Source organism: Mustelus asterias, chromosome 12 (assembly GCF_964213995.1).
Source record: "Mustelus asterias chromosome 12, sMusAst1.hap1.1, whole genome shotgun sequence".
NCBI lineage: Eukaryota > Metazoa > Chordata > Chondrichthyes > Carcharhiniformes > Triakidae > Mustelus > Mustelus asterias.
In genome coordinates, this window is record NC_135812.1 from 20,971,763 (window position 1) to 20,987,965 (window position 16,203).

General features: G+C 46.0%; 1 protein-coding gene across 1 annotated transcript in view; it reads left to right on the forward strand.

The window, feature by feature from the left end:
- sez6b (seizure related 6 homolog b) overlaps nt 1–14,429 on the forward strand; it is a 934,329-nt gene extending 919,900 nt beyond the window's left edge. The window contains exons 13-16 of the mRNA XM_078224908.1: nt 6,945–7,139; nt 7,240–7,258; nt 14,179–14,214; nt 14,333–14,429. Coding sequence (XP_078081034.1) covers nt 6,945–7,139; nt 7,240–7,258; nt 14,179–14,214; nt 14,333–14,429 — 347 coding nt within the window. The remainder of the gene's footprint in view (nt 1–6,944; nt 7,140–7,239; nt 7,259–14,178; nt 14,215–14,332) is intronic.
- The last annotated feature ends 1,774 nt before the right edge of the window (nt 14,430–16,203 follow it).

The window sequence follows — 16,203 nt, forward strand, 5'->3', positions numbered from 1 at the left end:
GACACTGCAGGAGGGGACCGTTCAGCCCATCAACTATCCCATCCAGGCCCTATCCCCGTAACCCCATGTATTTACCCTAGCTAGTCCCCCTGACACTAAGAGGCCATTGAGCCTGGCCAATCCCCCTAACCCGCACATCTTTGGAGTGTGGGAGGAAACCGGAGCACCCGGGGGAAACCCGTGTAAACACAGGGAAAATGTGCAAACTCCACATAGACAGTCAACCAAGGCCGGAATTGAACCCTGGTCCCTGGAGGCAGGGGTGCTAACCACTGTGCCACCGTGTCGACCTTGGGATGAGCACTGCCGGAAAATCCTGCCCAATGTCTTAGCCATCTAAGACATTCCATGCAAAATAGCGTATCCACTATGGAAAATAGTGTATCCACTTGTATTAATGGCATAGAAATACAGCATGATAACTGTCTGAACTATTAACCCCCCTCCTCCGCCACCCCCACTTTACATTGTGTCAATTGAAACAGAGGCCAGAACTCTAGCACCTCCCCTGCCACGGAATCAGCCATAAAATTCACCCAGGTTTTTGCCATTTTCTCAAATTTCACAAAATATTCGGCAAGTTAAGTTTATTTCTAAATGTATTTCAAATCTATGTCATTCCTCAGACAAAAGCAAAAGACGACAGATGCTGGAAATCGAAAATGAAAACAATCTATGTTGGAAGTACTCAGCAATTCTTTTGGTTCTTTCATGGGATGTGGGTGTGGTGGGCAAGGCCAGTGGGTGTGGTGGGCAAGGCCAGTGGGTGTGGTGGGCAAGGCCAGCAGTTGTGGCCCATCCCTCATTGGCCTTGAGAAGGTGGTGAGCCATCTTCTTGAGCTGTTGCAGTCTAGCTCAAGTTCATTAGGTTAATGACGTAGATGAAAGGACCAAGTGCCCTGAATCTAACCTTGCTGGCAATATAGAACTAAGTGAGACAGTAAGCTGTGGGGAGGACACAAAGAGGCTGCAAAGGGACATTGATGGGTTAAGTGAATGGGCTACGAGGTGGGAGGAGAAGTGAAATGTGAGGTCATTCGTTGTGATAAGAGGAATAGAAAATCAGATTTTTTTTTTTAAACGGTGAGAAACCTTCGAACATTGGGCGCTCAGAGAGATTTCTGTGTCCTCATACAAGAAACACGGGAAGTTGGCATTGAGAAACGTCTTCATTCTGAATCGTTGGAGTTCTCTGCTCCAGGCGCTCTGGGTTATTGAGTATATTCAGGACTGAGATCATTATATTTTTAAGCACTGAGGAAATCATGGGATTTTGGGATCAAGTGAGAAAGTCGAATTGAGATCCAGGATCAGCCGTGTGTGCGTGCGCATGAGAGAGAGAGGGGTGAGTGTGTGTGTGAGAGAGGGGTGAGTGTGTGTGTGTGAGAGGGGTGAGTGTGTGAGAGAGAGAGAGAGGTGAGTGTCTGAGAGAGAGAGAGAGGGGTGAGTGTGTGTGAGAGAGAGAGAGAGGTGAGTGTGGGAGAGAGAGAGGGGTGAGTGTGTGAGAGAGAGAGGGGTGAGTGTGTGAGAGAGAGAGAGGTGAGTGTGTGAGAGAGAGAGGGAGGGGTGAGTGTGTGAGAGAGGTGAGTGTGTGAGAGAGAGAGAGGGGTGAGTGTGTGAGAGAGAGAGAGGGGTGAGTGTGTGTGAGAGAGAGAGAGAGAGAGGGGTGAGTGTGTGTGAGAGAGAGGGGTGAGTGTGTGTGTGAGAGAGAGGGGTGAGTGTGTGTGTGAGAGAGAGGGGTGAGTGTGTGAGAGAGAGAGAGGGGTAAGTGTGTGAGAGAGAGAGAGGGGTGAGTGTGTGAGAGAGAGAGGGGTGAGTGTGTGAGAGAGAGAGAGGGGTGAGTGTGTGTGTGAGAGAGAGAGGGGTGAGTGTGGGAGAGAGAGAGGGGTGAGTGTGAGAGAGAGAGGGGTGAGTGAGTGTGAGAGAGAGAGGGGTAAGTGTGTGAGAGAGAGAGAGGGGTGAATGTGTGAGAGAGATAGGGGTGAGTGTGTGAGAGAGAGAGGGGTGAGTGTGTGAGAGAGAGGGGTGAGTGTGTGTGAGAGAGAGGGGTGAGTGTGTGTGAGAGAGGGGGGAGTGAGTGTGTGTGAGAGAGAGGGGTGAGTGTGTGTGAGAGAGAGAGAGAGGTGAGTGTGTGAGAGAGAGGGAGGGGTGAGTGTGTGTGAGAGAGAGGTGAGTGTGTGAGAGAGAGAGAGGGGTGAGTGTGTGTGAGAGAGAGAGGGGTGAGTGTGTGAGAGAGAGGGGTGAGTGTGTGTGAGAGAGAGGGGTGAGTCTGCGTGAGAGAGAGGGGTGAGTGTGTGTGAGAGAGGGGTGAGTGTGTGTGAGAGAGAGGGGTGAGTGTGTGTGAGAGAGAGGGGTGAGTGTGTGTGAGAGAGAGGGGTGAGTGTGTGTGAGAGAGAGAAAGAGAGGTGAGTGTGTGAGAGAGAGAGAGGGGTGAGTGTGTGTGTGTGAGAGAGATGAATAAATGTGTGTGCAAGACAGGGGTGAGTGTGTGTGCACAGGAGAGGGGTGAGAGTGTGTGGAGTGTGTGCGTGAGAGAGGGGTGTGTGTGTGCGTGCGTGTGTGTCCCTCGACCGATATGAGCATCAACGTCCAGCATCACTCCACTTATTAGAAATGAAGGAAGGTAAGAATGAAGTTTTTCTGAACAAGAGAACTTTTAACTTATTACCAGGTTAACCACTCCTAAAGTGGGTGCTACTTCCAGCAGTTAACGTTAAGGAGCATTGGGAGTGTGACGTGGCTGGGGTTAATGTAAGGAGGCCATGTAGCTGGTGAATATTTTTGTAACTGTGTGCCTCTTCCCCATTCCTAATGTATGCATAGATATAGCTAGGAAAGACTACATTTGCTTTCTGTGTTCACACCTAGTTCAACACAAAAAATGTAGCATCAACATTACAAAGAACAGTACAGCACAGGAACAGGCCCTTCGGCCCTCCAAGCCTGTGCCAATCACGTTTATCACATTGGATAGGCACATGGAGCACACCAGGATGATAGGGAGTGGGATAGCTTGATCTTGGTTTCAGATAAAGCTCGGCACAACATCGTGGGCCGAAGGGCCTGTTCTGTGCCGTACTGTTCTATGTTCTATGTTCGAGCTATCTAACCAACCGCTTATATCCCTCTATTCCCCGTTTGTTCATATGCATATCAAGATAAGTCTTAAATGTGGCTAACGTAACTGCCTCAACCACCTCAGTGCATTCCAGGTCCCCACCACCCTCCCTGTAAAAAAACTTCCCCCGCACATTTCCACTGAACCTTTCCCCCTTATCTTAAACTTGAGCCCCCTTGTAATTGTCATTTCTGCCCTCGGAAAAAGCTTCCAACTATTCACCCTATCTAGACCGCTCATAATTTTATAAACTTCTATCAGATCGCCCTTCAGCCTTCGTCTTTCCAGGGAGAACAATCCCAGTTTATTCAATCTCTCCTCGTGGCTAAGACCCTCCATACCAGACAACATCCTGGTAAACCTTCTCTGTACTCTCTCCAAAGCCTCCATGTCCTTCTGGTAGTGTGGTGACCAGAATTGGACACAGTATTCCAAATGTAGCCTAACCAATGTTTTATACAATTGTAACATAATTTGCCAACTTTTATACTCGATGCCCCATCTGATAAAGGCAAGCATGTCATATGCTTTCTTCACCAGCTTTTCCACCTGCGCTGCCAATTTTAAGGATCTGTGGACCTGTACTACCAGATCTCTCTATGAGTCTATGCTCCTGATTGTTCTGCCTTTAATTTTATAGCTGCCACCTGAATTGGATCTACCAAAATGCATCACCAAAATGCATCTTTACATGTACAATGCATCATGAGAATGCTTGGAGTTCCCCAATGCTCTTGGGAGGTCACTAGGGCTTCCCCGCCTCGAAAGGTTTGGGAAACTTTGGAATATTAAACTACAACCTCTCCCAGACACTTTTAATACTGTGCTCACTGACATTCCAGTTCACTTGAAGTGGCAGCTTATCATGTCACAGAAATAATATTTAACATGCTGAGCTATATCTACAGATAAAGTGTGTTGGTTGGCAAAGTCACAATTTCTGAAGCAAACTAAACTGGGGGAGCACGGTGGCACAGTGGTTAGCAATGCTGCTTCACAGTTTTAGGGACCTGGGTTCGATTCCCGGCTTGGGTCACTGTCTGTGTGGAGTTTGCATGTTCTCCCCGTGTCTGCGTGGGTTTCCTCCGAGTGCTCCGATTTCTTCCCACAATCCAAAGATGCACGGGTTAGGTGCCTTGGCCATGCTAAATTGCCCCTTAGTGTCCCAGGATGCGTAGGTTAGAGTGATTAGCAGGGTAAATATGTGGGGTTATGGGGATAGGGCCTGGGTGGGATGGTTGTCGGTGCAGACTCGATGGGCTGAATGGCCTCCTTCTGCACTGTAGGGTTTCTATGATTTCTATGATTCTAAAGCATGCAGCCTTTACATGTACAAATATGCAGTTTGAATTGAATTCTTGGTCTTCTCAATTTCCGTAGGCTTTTGGTTTCTGCATCCTGTCTGGTATTTCTATCCAATTTCATGTCCAATTCTGCTTTTGGACGCCACCTCAATTTTAGTTAACATTTCACTCACCCCTCTGTGAACTTTCCCACTCAATCCAATTACACTGTTTGTTCAGTATCATAAGCTCAATTTTTGCCCTCGAGCAGTTATCCACCCCCTCGGACACCTCACCACCATTATGCCATGCAGCAAAAGTTAAAGTTTATAAACTTTAACTTTATTAGTCACAAGTAAGGTTTACATTAATACTGCAAAGTTACTGTGAAATTCCCCTAGTCGCCACACTCCGGTCCCTGTTTGGGTCAATGCACCTAACCAGCACATCTTTCAGATTGTGGGAGGAAACCGGGGCACCCGGAGGAAACCCATGCAGACACAGGGAGAACGCGCAGACTCCACACAGACAGTGACCCAAGCCGGGAATCGAACCTAGGTCCCTGGCGCTGTGAGGCAGCAGTGCTAACCACTGTGCCAGCGTGCTGCCCTGTATTCTACACTGGGAATACGTAAATTAAATAGCAAGATGCCTCCAACCCAACTCATTCTCAGAGAATGGGCAGGGTAGCTGCGTCACTACAAATCCATACACTATCACAATATTCAATGAGACAGTATACATTGCTGTTTCTTTATTACGAGCTATTAGATTGGTTTTAAGTAACAGAATAGTACATGTTGTGAATTATATCAAAGAACAAAGAAAATTACAGCATAGGAACAGGCCCTTCGGCCCTCCAAGCCTGCACCAACCATGCTGCCCGACTTAACTAAACCCCCTACCCTTCCGGGGACCATATCCCTCTATTCCCATCCTATTCATGTACTTGTCAAGACGCCCCTTAAAAGTCACTACCGTATCCGCTTCCACTAACTCCCCCGGCAATGAGTTCCAGGCACCCACTACTCTCTGTGTAAAAAATCTGCCTCGTACATCTCCTTTAAACCTTGCCCCTCGCATCTTAAACCTATGCCCCCTAGTAATTGACTCTTGCACGCTGGGAAAAAGCTCCTGACTATCCACTCTGTCCATGCCTCTCATAATCTTGTAGACTTCTATCAGGTCTCCCCTCAACCTCCATCGCTCCAGTGAGAACAAACCAAGTTTCTCCAACCTCTCCTCATAGCTAATGCCCTCCATACCAGGCAACATCCTGGTAAATCTTTTCTGTACCCTCCCCAAAGCCTCCACATCCTTCTGGTAGTGTGGCGACCAGAATATATTCTAAGTGCGGCCTAAGGTTCTATAAAGCTGCAACATGACTTGCCAATTTTTAAACTCAATACCCCGGCCGATGAAGGCAAGCATGCCGTATGCCTTCTTGACTACCTTCTCCACCTGTATTGCCACTTTCAGTGACCTGTGTACCTGTACACCCAGATCCCTTTGTCTATCAATACTCTTAAGGGTTCTGCCATTTACTGTATATTTCCTATCTGTATTAGACCTTCCAAAATGCATTACCTCACATTTGTCCGGATTAAACTCCATCTGCCATCTCTTCGCCCAAGTCTCCAACTGATCTATATCCTGCTGTATCCTCTGATGGTCCTCATCACTATCCGCAAATCCACCAACCTTTGTGTCGTCCGCAAACTTACATTTACATTTTCCTCCAAATCATTTATATATATTACAAACAGCAAAGGTCCCAGCACTGATCCCTGAGAAACACCACTTGTCACAGCCCTCCATTCAGAAACATACCCTTCCACTGCTACCCTCTGTCTTCTTTGACCGAGCCAGTTTTGTATCCACCTTGATAGCTCACCTCTGATCCCATGCGACTTCACCTTCTGCACCAGTTTGCCATGAGGGACCTTGTCAAAGAACTTACTGAAGTCCATGTAGACAACATCTACTGCCCTAACCTCATCAATCATCTTCGTCACTTCCTCGAAAAACTCGATCAAGTTTGTGAGACACGACCTCCCCTTCACAAAACCATGTTGCCTCTCACTAATACGTCCACTTATTTCCAAGTGGGAATAAATCCTGTCTCGAAGAATCCTCTCCAATAATTTCCCTACCACTGATGTAAGGCTCATCGGCTTGTAATTAGCTGGATTATTCTTGCTACCCTTAAACACAGGAACGACATTGGCTATTCTCCAATCCTCTGGGACCTCCCCTGTCGCCAAGCAATTTCCTTCATTGCCTCTCTCAGTATTCTGGGGTATATCCCATCAGCCCCTGGGGACTTGTCTACCTTAATGTTTCTCAAGAACCCCAATACCTCCTCCTTTTTGATTCAACATGACTCAAACTATCTACACATCCTTTCCTAGACTCATCATCCACTAAGTCCTTCTCTTTGGTGAATACTGACACAAAGTAAAATATCAAAGGAAATGTATTGAATATAGCCATTTTTTAAATGTTGCTACAACTGAAATTATCTTTGATGTTGATGTTTGTAGCGGAGGTGTTTGAACCTTGTCACAATCCCGGAGTGCCTGACAATGGTTATCAGACCACAGAGAAGAGATTGTACCAAGCAGGGGAGACCTTGAGATTTGGCTGTTATGATGGTTATGAGCTAACAGGGGAAGCCACCATCAAGTGCGTTCCGGGACACCCCTCGGAGTGGAGTAACCCACCTCCATTCTGCAAAGGTAATACTTAAGGTTTTTTTTAAAGTTTTAAGTTTATTCATCAGTGTCACAAGTAGGCTTACATTAACACTGCAATGAAGTTACTGTGAAAATCCCCTAGTCGCCACACTCCGGCACTTGTTCGGGTACACTGAGGGAGAATTTAGCATGGCCAATGCACCTACCCAGCACATCTTTCGGACTGTGGGAGGAAACCGGAGCACCCAGAGGAAACCCACGCAGACACAGGGAGAACATGCAGACTCTGTACAGACAGTGACCCAAGCCAGGAATCGAACCCGGGTCCCTGGTGTTGTGAGGCAGCAGTGCTGACCACTATGCCACCGTGCCACCCACCTGATAGAGTAAACTATGAAGTCTTGCTTCTTTCAGGTAAACCTCATTGGTTTTATGGGGGAAAATCTGCTTTGCCAATAATGTTAAGAACACTTAATTCACTAAGAATAGTTTTGCTATTGGATTAACTGTTTGTGAATCATGCATGTGTACTCAGCTGAAGTTTTATTCCACCTCATTTGTAATGTTATTGGCATTACACTGATGATTCAGTCCAATTTCGCCCATTTTACATTGCTTGCATACATATGGGCCTGCCTTTGATGACACAAGTGTAATTAACCATTTTCCATGCAGAGAGGGTGGACATGACACTGTGCTCCATCACCTAAGGTGCAGATGTTTCATGTTTGTTATACCATTGGACCACCAAAGAAATATTTGGTGTGAACAGTGGATCAGAGTCAAAATCATTTCTTTAATGTCTTTTTTTTTAATTCATTTTTTATGCCATATGGACGTTGCTGGTGAGGCCAGCATTTGTTAACCATCCCTAATTGCCCCTTGAGAAGGTGGTGGTGGGCTGCCTTCCAGAACCACTGCAGTCCATATGATGTAAGTGCACCCACAGTGCTGTTAGGGAGGGAGTTCCAGGATCTTGATCCAGCGACAGTGAAGGAACGTCGATATGTTTTCAAGTCAGAATGGTGAATTGCTTGGAGGGGAACTCGCAGGTGGTGGTTTTCCCAGATACCTGCTGCCCTTGTTCTTCTAAATGGCAGCAGTTGTGGGTTTGGAAGATACTGCCTAAGTAGCCTTAGTGAATCGGCAGTGCAAATTATAGATAGTCCAGTTCGGTTTCTGGTCAATTGTAAGCCCCAGGATGTTGATAATGAGGGATTCAGCAAAGGCAATGCCATTGAATGTCAAGGAGCGATGGTTAGATTCTCTCTTCTGGGAGATGGTCATTGCCTGGCACTTGTGTGGTGCAAATGTTAGATGGCATTTATCAGCCCAAGCCTGGATATTGTCCAGATCTTGTTGCATTTGAACATAGACTGCTCCAGTATCTGAGGAGTTGTGAATAGTGCTGAACGTCATGTAATCATTGGCGAACATCCCCACCTCTGACAGTACGATGGAAGGAAGGTCATTGATGAAGCAGCTGAAGATGGTTGGGCTCAGGACACACAAAATGAAAAATATAGCCCTTAAATAGCCCCAAAACAAACCAGTAATGCAGGTTTAAAAAAAACAGATTTGGTTTTAGTCAGATACCGAGTCTAGATATACATGGAGAAAGAAAAATCATCGGTTTCAATGTCTAAATCTCTGTAAAAGTCCCTGAATCTGATGTTAGGAGAATGTAATTTGACTTCAGTCACAGTAAAACCTTGGTTCTGCTGACACTACTGAAAATGACATCTCTCTGGTTTTCATTTCAGTTACTTTTGACAAGTACTTCAATGAACGTAGACTGGAAGGTAAGAGAATATGGCTGACCTTTAATGCCCTCAAGGATGTGTAATACGTACAGCTTTGACTGGGAGCTTCCCCCACCCCAATGTGGTCAACTCTCAACTGCCCTCGGGCAACAAGGGATGGGCAATAAATGCTAGCCAGCTAGCGATGCCCATGCCCCATGAATGAATGAATTTTTAAAAATCGAACCCATCAGTGTCTCCTGTTCCATAATTACAGATTTTCGAAGTGACCCAAGAGACAAAATATATCTGACGTAAGAATGCACCCCCCCCCCCCCCCCCCCGGATGGTTAGTGCAGGCTGATAATATTAAGGGTGCACGCACCTGATGTGGAACTTCACCCACAGGGAATCCCATTTTTGTTCATCGCAATTAAACGTAGAAAATCTTAGGGAATGCAGACCCACATTTATGGGCTGGAATTTTACCATCCCGCCCACCATGGGAATCGGAGTGGGTGAGGGGTGGACTATGGAAAGGTCCATTGAACTTGGGCGGGATTTTACGGTTTCGGGACGAACAAGGCCGGATAATGCCACCCTTGGTCTCTGCTTCATGCAGGTGAAGATGTACTGGAAACATGGGCTCCTGGAATGATCCCTTACTTGTTTTTCCCAGCTAGGGTGATGGCGCACCAGATTCATTTCTCAACAGTACTTCAATTACAAAGCAGCAGAATAATTATACTACATCAGCAAACAAGCACATTAAATCATGATGGGCTATGGATCGTCTAAGCCATGCTTCTTTATTGCACTCTAAGCTCTAGGGAATACGTGATTGCCAGTAATGGACTGTAGTGTCGGCAGTTTATGGTTTAAATAAACTGCAGCTGATTTACTTATTAATCCATGCCAGAAATGTTTCGTGGTGGCAAGTGTTGCTGCGTGTAGTTCTTAAGATCGACAAATTATTGAATCCATTCACAATGGATAAAGCATTCGAGGTTCTGACCCGGCTTTATTGAGTAATGAGAAGTGCTTTAAAGTTTTAATGGAGATGGATGTAAGGTGATACATCTTGGAATAGGAAATCGAAAACATTCACACAGTGAACATATCTAACTATGCAAGCCTGGGATTGTGGAACTGAGTAAAGCTGGATCTGAGGAGAATATAGCACCGAGAGATTTCCATTATAGGGAGAGCATCACTCACAATCCAAGAAGAAAATGGCCACCCAATCTGGCTAAACAAAATAACAGAACATAAATTATATCCCACTCCTCTGGGGGCATGTGGCTTTCTGGCACCTTCATTCAGCAAAGCTGAGGTGAGTGGGTTAGAATCATAGAATCCCTACAGTGCCAAAAGAGGCCATTCAGCCAATCGTGTCCGCACCCACCACCATCCCACCCAGGCCCTATCCCTTTAACCCCTTGCATTTAACCTGCTAGTCTGCCTGACACTTAAGAGGCAACTTGGCATGGCCAATCCACCTAACCCTAGACTGTGGGAGGAAACCGGAGCATCTGGAGGAAACCCATGCAGATACAGGGAGAACGTGCAGACTCCGCACAGACAGTGACCCAAGCCGGGAATCGAACCAGGGTCCCTGGCGCTACGAGGCAGCAGTGTTAACCACTGTGTCACCATGCCAAGTTGGAAGAGGGTGGCAGTGGGGAGGGTGGGGGGGAGGGGGGGGGGGGTGGCAGGGGAGGTGGGGTGTAGTGGGGACGGTGGTTGTTGCAGAAATGCAGGACAAACTCTCAATCCCCTGTCCTCCTCCTAGGATATTTCCTACCAAGCAAAGTAAAGGTTTAAAATCAGCCCTTCATATATTGGAGGGGATTCCAATATAGAGCTAAGCAGCAGAATTGAGACCATAGGACTTGGGGCTCCCAGCTATTGGGGAAAGAATTGTGGAAATTAGCTTGTTTTCATCAAAGAGGGGAAAAAAAAGATTATTGATGAGGAATTGTCTAAAGCATTTAAAATGCTAAGAGTTACAGATGATACAGATGGATACACGGAGATATTGAGGCACTTCATCTGGAGACAGTGCAAAGAAGAGCCTTAAGCTGATCATTGAAGGAGATGCGTGCATTTATATAGCAACTTGCTCATCCTCAGGAGGTCCCAAAGCACTTTACAGCCAATTATTTTTCTTTCGTTTTCCATTGTAGTTACTGTTGTACAGGAATGCAGCAACCAATTTGTGCACTGTAAGATCTCACTAAAGCAATGAGATAATTAGTCAGTGTATTTGTTTGGTGGCATTGAATGAGAGATCGATGTTAACCAGGGGAGAGCTCTCCAGCTCTTCTTTGAATAAGATCATGAAATTTTTACGTCTATTTGAGAGAGCCTCAGTTTATAACCCTTCAAATGATGATGTCTCTGACAATACAGTACAGTAAAGTTCCATCTTTCGCGACTTCCTTGTGCGTTTTCACATACGCGTACTTTGTACATTGCATCATCCATCGCACAAGCGGTGTTTGCTTAACCATAAGACATAGAAGCAGAATTAGGCCACTCGGCCCCTTCAATCCTGCTCCGCCATTCAATCATGGCTGATATTTTTCTCATCCCCATTCTCGTGCCTTTTCTCCATAACCATTGATCCTTTTATTAATCAAGAACCTATCTATCTCTGTCTTAAATCTCAATGACCTGGCTTCCACAGCCTTCTGCGGCAAAGAGTTCCACAGATTCACCACTCTCTGGCTGAAGAAATTCCTCCTCTTCTCTGTTTTAAAGGATCGTCCCTTTAGCCTGAGGTTGTGCCCTCTGGTTCTAGTTTTTCCTACTAGTGGAAACATCCTCTCCATGTCCATTCTATCCAGGCCTCACAGTATCCTGTAAGTTTCAGTAAGATCCCCTCTCATCCTTCTAAACTCCAACGAGTACAGACCCAGAGTCCTCAACCGCACCTCATACGGCAAGCTCTTCATTCCAGGGATCATTCTTGTGAACCTCCTCTGTTCCCTTTCCAAGGCCAGCACATCCTTTCTTAGATACGGGACCCAAAACTGCTCCCAATACTCCAAATGGGGTCTGACCACAGCTTTATGCAGCCTCAGAAGTACATCCTGCTCTTGTATTCTAGCCCTCTTGACATGAATGCTAACATTGCATTTGCCTTCCTAACTACCAACTGAACCTGCACGTTAATCTTAAGAGAATCTTGAACAATGACTCCCAAGTCCTTTTGTGCTTCTAATTTCCTAAGCATTTCTCCATTTAGAAAATAGTCTATGTCTCCATTCCTCCTTCCAAAGTGCATAACCTCACACTTTTCCACATTGTATTCCATCTACCACTTCTTTGCCCACTCTCCTAACCTGTCCAAGTCCTTCTGCAGCCCCCCTGCTTCCTCAATACTACCTGTCCCTCTACATATCTTTGTGCCATCTGCAAACTTTGCAACAGTGCCTTCAGCTCCTTCTTCCAAATCATTAATGTATATTGTGAAAAGTTGTGGTCCCAGCACTGACCCCTGAGGCACCGACTGCCATCCTGAAAAAGAGCCCTTTATCCCCACTCTCTGCCTTCTGCCAGTCAGCCAATCCTCTATCCATGCCAGGATCTTATCCTTAACACCATGAGCTCTTTATTTATTTAACAGTCTCCTATGCGACACCTTGTCAAAGGCCTTCTGGAAATCTAAATAAATCATGTCCACTGGTTCTCCTTTATCTAACTTCCTTGTTACCTCCTGAAAGAACTCTAACAGGTTTGTCAGACATGACCTCCCCTTGACAAAGCCGTGCTGACTCAGTCCTACTTTATCATGCACTTCCAAGTACTCCGCGATCTCATCTTAAATAATGGACTCTAAAATCTTGGCAATGACCGAAGTCAGGCTAACCGGCCGATAATTTCCCGTCTGCGGTTTCCCTCCCTTCTTAAACAGCAATGTTACATTAGTTACTGTGGTGGACCTCAGTTGTGCCTTTGTCCTATATGGACCACCGTTGTGTGTGCTTGTCATACCTGGACACATCCCCTTCCAGTTTGGTTCCTCCCCTCGGCACCTAGTATAAAGGTGGCTGTCTCCTCCCCCTTGTTCAGTCCAGGTTGGTTATATGTTGGGATCTGCTCCTGATTCTGTTGTGAATAAAAGCCTACACTTATATTGGCATATCGGTAGTCTTTCGCCTTATTGATAGCGCATCAGTTACTTTCCAGTCCTCTGGGACCCTCCCTGCCTCAAGTGATTCCTGAAAGATCACCACCAATGCCTCCACAATTTTCTCAGCTATCTCTTTTAGAACCCTGGAGTGTAATCCATCCGGTCCAGATGATTTATCCACGTTCAGACCTTTCAGTTTCCCCAGAACCACCTTCTTAGTGATGGCCATCGCGTTTGAACTGTTCAAACTTTGCAGAAGATCTCTTATTTTAAAATTGCTGTTTGCAAATCGGATTTAACTCACTATGGGCGGAATGTCTGCCCCCCCCCCCCCCCCCCGCCCCCCAGGAATTAAGGTAGCCTACCTTTAGTTGATGGTGTGTTCTTCCAATTCCGCTGCTGTTAACGGGGTTTCCCGTTGTTCACACCCAGAAAACAAATCCCACACCTTCCCCGACCCCACTACCCCCTGCTGCTTGCCTTCACCCCCACAACAGCTGCCTTAACCCCACTGCTACTGAAACCTGATGTTGAAGCCTCAAAACTCAACTTTCCCCAGTGTCCTTTTCCACATTGGCCTTCCTCCCTCTACATTCTAGAAATTCCACATTGTCAAAACTCAACTACCTTCAGCCTTTAACCTGCCCTCACAAAATCACCCTATCCTTTATTGGTTAAGTGTAAGTTTATTTATTAGTGTCACAAGTAGGCTTACATTAACACTGCAATGAAGTTACAGTGAAAATCCCCTAGTCGCCACACTCTGGCGCCTGTTCGGGTACACTGAGGGAGAATTTAGCATGGCCAATCCACCTAACCAACACGTCTTTCAGACTGTGGGAGGAAACCAGACCACCCGGAAGAAACCCACGCAGTTACGGGGAGAACGTGCAGACTCCATATAGACAATGACCCAAGCCAGGAATCGAACCTGGGTCCCTGGCGCTGTGAGACAGCAGTGCTAACCACTGTGCCACCGTGCGGTGCGGTGCCATGTTTCCTGCATTACAACATTGATTAGATTTGAATAAGTACTTAATTTGCTGTAAACCACTTTGCGATGTCCGGTGGTCATCAGAAGTGCTGTTGTTCGGCACAACTTGTGGGGCCGAAGGGCCTGTTTTGTGCTGTAGATTTCTATGTTTCTATAAATGCAAGTCGTTCTTGTCTTTTCATTTGAAAAAGAAACATTTCAAACAAGAAAAGACAGGAGAATTAACTTAGCGGAGAGCTCTTTGTGAGTGTATACTTTACAGTGTGTGAATGGTAGATGTGTCCATCGGGGGATGTGTATTATTTTATGTGTGTAAGATACCTGCTTCTCTTGCAGTGGCCAAGCCCGCAGCCTCTCTGAGCCAGATGCAAGGGAGTAATATCGCCATTGCAGTGTTCATCCCAGTGATTGTCATAGCCCTTCTCATTGGCGGCATCTATCTCTACTTCACAAAGTAAGTCCTTACAGAAAATGCAAAGTTATCAGCTGGGCCTGAACGTGGAATATTCAGCTTCTGCAGCAGGCAGTTAATAAATCTGCATGAAAGCAAGAATAGAATATTCAGAATATTAACAAATGGCCTTGCGGGAAAGCCTGTTTAAAACTTCTTGAAGCTTCATTTTTCTTATTGCAAAGTTCATTAGTCCTTTGTTTATATTGTGACAAAACATCTTATGAGTAGACAGGTGTAAGTCATTATTCAGAAATCTGATGTCTTTCTTAGAATCCCATAGAATCCCTACAGTGCAGAAGGAGGCCGTTCGGCCCATCAAGTCTGCACTGACCACAATCCCACCCTGGCCCTATTCCTGTAACACCATATATTCACCCTTCTAATCCCCCTGACACTAGAGTCAATTTAGCATCAACCTAACCTGCTTTCCTCCACCTTCATTCAGCAAAGCTGTGGTGGGTGGGTTAGAATCATAGAATCCTACAGTGCCGAAAGAGGCTATTCCACCCATCAAGTCTGCACCGACCACAATCCCACCAAGACCCTAACCCTGAAACCCCACACATTTACCCTGCTAGTCTGCCAGTTAGGGGGCAATTTAGCATGACCAATCCACCTAACCCACACGTCTTTGGAGTGTGGGAGGAAACCGGAGCGCCCGGAGGAAACCCACGCAGACACGGGGAGAATGTGCAAGCTCCACGCAGAGACTGAACCGAGCCCGGAATCGAAGCCGGGTCCCTGACGCTGTGAGGCAGCAGTGCTAACCACTGTGCCACCGTGCTGCCCATCTTAATTTCATGAAGGATTTAATAGGTTACATTTTTCTAATTAATAATAATGGAATACTTTCATCTAAAGAATGACTTAGCAAGCTGCATCATATGTTAGGTCCTATTTCAGCAGGAGGACCGCCTACCCTTAACCCTTACCCTTGATTTCGTAATTCAACGAACATTCAGCTGACATAGTTTAAGGATTACACATTACGGGCTGGAGTTTCCCCTTCAGGCATCATTGGCAATCTGTGTGCAAAATTGCAGTTAAAGCTGCGTTACTTTTACCAAAACCAAATTATAGTTCAAGTTTCCCTGGGGTGGCATGGTGGCACAGTGGTTAGCACTGCTGCCTCACAGCACCAGGGACCCAGGATTAATTACCGGCTTGGGTCACTGTCTGTGTGGAGTCTGCACGTTCTCTCTGTGTCTGCATGGGTTTACTCCGGGTGCTCCGGTTTCCTCCCACAGTCCAAAGACGTGCTGGTTAGGTGGATTGGCCATGCTAAATTGCCCCTTAGTGTCAGGGGGACTAGCTAAGGTAAAATGCATGGGGATATTGCCTGGATGGGATTGTGGTCGGTGCAGACTCGATGGGCCGAATGGCCTCCTTCTGTACTGTAGATTCTATGATTACTAATTCATTTGTGCAATCACAAACATTAAAATACTTCCCTCAACCATGAAATCAGACAGCATAATAGTTACTTTCTTCCCCCTTACTTTAAAAGATGTTCCTTAATGTATTTAAGAGTTGGCTCCTGGTGCAATTTTATTTATATGGCTGAAAAGGATTTTTCACAAAAATGTAAGTATTTTCAAGTTGTGTCTGTCTCATCCGCTGACTGTAAGAAATCCGGTTTCAAAAGCTGAAACTTACTTCTAAAATCCACACAAACCTCTGCGCCTTTCTTGGTGTATGTTATTCCAGCAGCAATTAACAAATCAGGGATGGGAAACATGTCTACTTTTTCCCAAACTTAACACAGGAGTACCGAAGCC